At 30.5% G+C, this 4,622-nt stretch overlaps 1 protein-coding gene across 3 annotated transcripts; it reads left to right on the top strand.

Annotated features, from left to right (window-relative positions):
- Positions 1–390: 390 nt before the first annotated feature.
- LOC120070763 (calmodulin-binding protein 60 B-like) lies at positions 391–4,622 on the top strand. 3 transcript variants are annotated; one of them, XM_090310545.1, is made up of 8 exons: positions 391–703; positions 994–1,069; positions 1,219–1,283; positions 2,341–2,843; positions 3,323–3,486; positions 3,617–3,712; positions 3,807–3,963; positions 4,315–4,622. In XM_090310545.1, the coding sequence occupies exons 1-8, from the start codon at positions 570–572 to the stop codon at positions 4,380–4,382; spliced, it is 1,263 nt and encodes a 420-aa protein (XP_090166671.1). In that variant the 5' UTR covers positions 391–569; the 3' UTR covers positions 4,383–4,622. The 3 variants fall into 3 exon arrangements, with proteins under 3 accessions (XP_090166671.1, XP_090166672.1, XP_038878569.2); XM_090310546.1 differs by lacking the exon at positions 3,807–3,963 and having other exon boundaries at positions 401–703; XM_039022641.2 differs by lacking the exon at positions 994–1,069 and having other exon boundaries at positions 413–703.

Genomic DNA, 4,622 nt, shown 5'->3' with positions numbered 1-4,622 from the left:
CTTAAAGTGTTTCTAACTAGGACAATTTGAAACCAAAGACAAGTTCATTTTATAGTGTTTAGACCTCATCATTTCCATGAATTTTTCCAACGTGAACAATTACAGTTCTAATATTTGGTCAAAATCTAAAAAAAGTGAGCATGACTAAACTGATACATGAGTGTATTAATAACCAATAGACCTGTAATTCAAATTTCCTACCGCTATTGTGTAAAAAATAAAAAGAAAGAAAAAAAAACTCCCATGGACCAAAATAATTATTTGAAACATAAGAAAGAGAATTGCAATAAGGGAAAAAAAAAAAAAAAGAAGAAGAAGGTAATTTTGATTGGTGGGAGGTACTTGCTTAGCCGGTAGCCGGTAGAAGAAGACCTTACGCGTAGATTAAGTGTAAGTCGTCGGAAAATTTCTCAAGAAGTTCTCAACTCTCTCTCTCTCTGGGTATTTCCAAACAAAGCTCTCTCTCATGGCAAATATTCATTTCATAGATTGCATAAAACCTCACTTTCTTCCTCTCTCTCTATTTTTCACCACATCACTCCTTCAAATTCCTAAATTGGTTCTTGGGCATGTGGGATTTTTCTTTGGAGAAAGAGGGAGAAATGGATCCTAAAGGCATGGGTAACACGAACAACAACAACTCTCCATACGATGACGAGAACTCTCCACCGGCCAAGAGAACTTGCACTTCTCTTCCGATTAGGTTCGGTTTCTTTCTAATCTCTCCTTTTTCTTCTTTGAGTTCATCGGACTTATAATCTTCTTTTATTTTTTATTTTAGTTCAACAAATGAATAATCCAACTTTTGATCTTTTGATCCAAGTTACAGATGAACTGTATTTGAGTTTTTGATTATTTTGCTATTTTATTTTGTTATCCTCTAGATTGGATCTGGTGATTGTTGTTTGATCTTTTATTTTTCTTGGTTTTTTATAGCTTTTTGATCTTCTTGTTGTTGTGTTTTTTTTTTTTTTTTTTTTTTTTTTTGGTTAGTGGATCTGTAGCTGGAGCTGATCTTGGATTTGCTGAGTTGATGTCTAGAATAATGAAACCTTTTGTGATAAACATGGTATTATTTAATATTCCTTACAATTATATACTTTCTTTTTCATATTTCTAACATATATTTGTGCTACAATTGAAAATTTTGAATATGAAAGTACTGATCTCTCACATCCATCCATGTGTTTTTTTTTTTTTTTTTTTTTTGGTAATTAGGTACAAAGGGAAGTGATGAATGCCTTTCACACTCACTTTCCCCCTCATCTTCTAGAATCACTAAGGTTAGTATTTTCGAATTCCATTGGATCTAATCCCTATGGTAATTTTCTATTCGAAATCTTTTAATTTGTAGTGATTTAAGCCGAATTTTATTACCATTTTTTTTCTATTTCGTGTTCTGTTTATGACCATTCTGCTTGTTTTGTTACAAGTTTTTTATTATGATTTCCAACTTGTATAAGCACTTAAAATTTTAATCAAATAAAAGAAAAGAAAAATAAAATCTAAAAACTAGTTATTTTCAGTTGTCAGAATTTTGTAATAATTTATGTTCCATTGGATAACAATTTCAGTGGTCATGTTTTCATACACCAAAGGTAAGGTTAGAATAAAATTTGTTTTATTTTTAAAATCTTATTAGGAATTCAAGTAATAATTCAAGTGTTTTTTTTTTTTTAAGATAAGTGAAAACTAATAATAAAAAAAGAAATAAACATAAATTTTAAAACTAGAAACCACAAAATGAAATCATTTTCTCATGGTCTTAATGAGATTTAACATGTAACAACTTAATATCTTGTTTGATAACTATGTGATTTTGAGCTAATAAACACTGCATCCACGAAGTGGTTCCTTTGTTTGGTTGTCTTATACATATATATGTTGAGTGGAAAATTGAACCTCAAATCTCAAGATTGATTGTACAAGTTTCATGCTAGTTGAGATATATTCATGTGTTGGTTTATTTGTTTTGTTATCATACTACTTTTAATGCATCTTTTAAAAAAATCAAGTCATGTTTTTTTAAAAAAAAAGAAAAAAGAGTATTTCTGTGTTTGAAATTTGGCTAAAAATTCAAATGATTACTTAAGAAAGAAGAAGTTAGTAGTTAAAAAAATCGTGAGAAAATAAATACAATTTGAAAAAAACAAAAAATAATGATCAACTTGAGCTAAAATAAATAGTTATCAAATAGAATGACGTCTATGAAAATAGTCGAGTAAAAGTATTTATTTTTAATCATGATTGGTGCGAATGTAATTACATTTATATGAGTTGTAAATTATACTTAACTAGGCTTAAAATTAGGCTAAGTTTTATTCTATGTTATGTAAATAGAGAAAGGAAAGAGACAAGAGAAGAAGTAATTAAGAAGGGTGGAATGGAGAAGTACAAGTTAGTGTATTGCAATGAACCAGCCTCCATCATTTTCACAAACAATGATATAAAAGCTGAAAATGGCGAGCCTTTGAAAGTTGTCATTTTAGATACCACAACCAATGCCATTATCTGCACTGGCCTTCTCTCATCAGCCAAGCTTGAGTTCTTCCTTCTCGACGGCGATTACGGCGTCTCTACCGGCCAACAACAACATCATCCTTTGTCTCCAAGAGATGGCAAAAGGCCTTTATTGCTTGGAAATGATCTCAACCTCAATTTGCAAAATGGTGTTGCTACCATTCACTCTTTGTCCATCACTGACAACTCTAGTTGGATCAAATCCAAGAAGTTCTGTTTGGGAGTCAAGATTAGAGATGACAAAATTCTACCCATGTTTGATGATCCAACAATTCCTCTAGCTGTCTCCCAACCTTTTAGAGTCATGGATCATCGCGGAGAAGGTAAGCCTTTATTTGACTAATCCATCGTTATAATGTGGCTAACATTTTTGTCTTATTTACAAAAATGTTAGAGAAATTCTATAGATTTTGACCATATATCCACCAGTAGTTACATTGTGACAATCTCATTAAATAATTGTTTTCTTTTTCTATTGGAATACATTGAATCTATTATCTGACGCTTCAAACAATATAAGTTATTGATGTATCTGTCATCTTTATGTTATTTAAGTTTTTGACCTTAGAGTTTAGAGAAGTGCGTTATTTAAATCTCTAATCCTAGAGGTACCTTTATTCTATATCCTGAATAATTCTCTCGAAATAAAATTATTATCTCTCTATCCCATGGACGTAGCTAAGTGAACCATGTAAATTTATATGTTGATTCTTTATTGTTTACGTATTTTCTATTTATCTCTTTATTTGTCGATTCTATAATCGTTTTTGATGAATTTTCTTTTTGTTGTAAATAATAATAGTGAACAAGAAGCATCATCCTCCGAGCAGAGAAGATGAATTATGGCGATTGGAAGGAATTGGAAAAGATGGTGCATATCACAAAAACTTATGTTCCCATAACATCAAAACTGTGGGCGACTTCTTGAAGGCATACCAGGAAATGGGTCCTACCTCTTTGAAAAAGGTTAGCTTATACATTCAAAATCCTTTTATTTACCTTAACTTTGTTTTTAAAAAAAAATTATTATTATTGAAAGTTTAAAAAAAAAAAAGAAAAGAAAGTAAAATGATTGTTTCAAAACAAATTTGTGTAGTTGCTTGGCATCAAAGTCCCAAAGAAAACATGGTTGATGATGGTTGCTAATGCTAAGGAGTGTGTCAATCCTCCTAGTTGTGAACAAACCTCAAAGGTTAACTACACACTCTCTCTTTCAACTTTATTTCTTTATCGGCTAAAAGTCTTTTAGAGCTTTCAATTAAGTACGTTTTGTTATATGGAAATAGGTAAATGAGTGGGCATATAAAATTATGGGAGATGAATCACCTTTCAATCAAGGCCATGAAGATTATGAGCAAAAGAATAATTTAGGTTATGGTAGCTCTCAAATTCCTAGGATGGACTTTGTTGAAGATTTTGCATATGGGCAACTTGGTCATGGAGGTATTGCTATGGATTAATCTCTTTCGTTTTCCATTTTTAAAATAATACAACCTCAATATAACTTCATTTTTTGTTGGGAATACAATCAAAGTTCTACAATTGCAAAATCACAATTAGACGGTCGTTCTTTTCTAAATTATGGAACCCTAAGTTTTTTATTTTGTGTGTGGTATGTCCATAGACTTTAGAAAAATAATGAGTGGGTCAAACACAAATATTTGGCGTGTTTTAAAGTTTAGAACCAAATAATTAAACATAAAATTGAAAGTTAATATAAATTACTTGAAAAATAGATGTATATCTAGCTCAAAAATGATTGTTAAAAGAGATATATATGATTTTAATTTGCAGGTTTCTCGCCATGGGTTACTGTGGAAGCACTCACATCCAACATTATCAACGACTTTGGACCAAGTTAGCATCCTCAAAAAATTCACATCGAAAGTAAAATATGAAGGATTCTATTTCATGAACTCAATATCTTAGAAGAAGAAGAAAGGAAGGGGAAAAAAAGTAGTTTTTGTTTTAACTTTAAAGTTGTTTTCTATTACACTTTTAGTTTTTGTTTGCCATATATATATATGAATATTATTACTTTTGCATCTACCCGGTGTGACTTTGAGATAATAGAATAACAAACAAAATATTGTTACATATAA

This window comes from Benincasa hispida, chromosome 2 (assembly GCF_027475165.1).
Source record: "Benincasa hispida cultivar pf3 chromosome 2, pf3_genome.v1.1, whole genome shotgun sequence".
Lineage (NCBI taxonomy): Eukaryota > Viridiplantae > Streptophyta > Magnoliopsida > Cucurbitales > Cucurbitaceae > Benincasa > Benincasa hispida.
This window is presented reverse-complemented; position numbering and strand designations above follow the sequence as displayed.

What these genes read in the sequence shown, in the direction of transcription:
- LOC120070763 (XM_090310545.1), top strand. Translation starts at nt 570, where the DNA reads ATGTGGGATTTTTCTTTGGAGAAAGAGGGAGAAATGGATCCTAAAGGC. An exon ending in TGCACTTCTCTTCCGATTAG is followed by an intron (nt 704 to 993) that starts GTTCGGTTTCTT and finishes TTTTTTGGTTAG; the next exon opens with TGGATCTGTAGCTGGAGCTG. An exon ending in GTTGTGAACAAACCTCAAAG is followed by an intron (nt 3,713 to 3,806) that starts GTTAACTACACA and finishes ATATGGAAATAG; the next exon opens with GTAAATGAGTGGGCATATAA.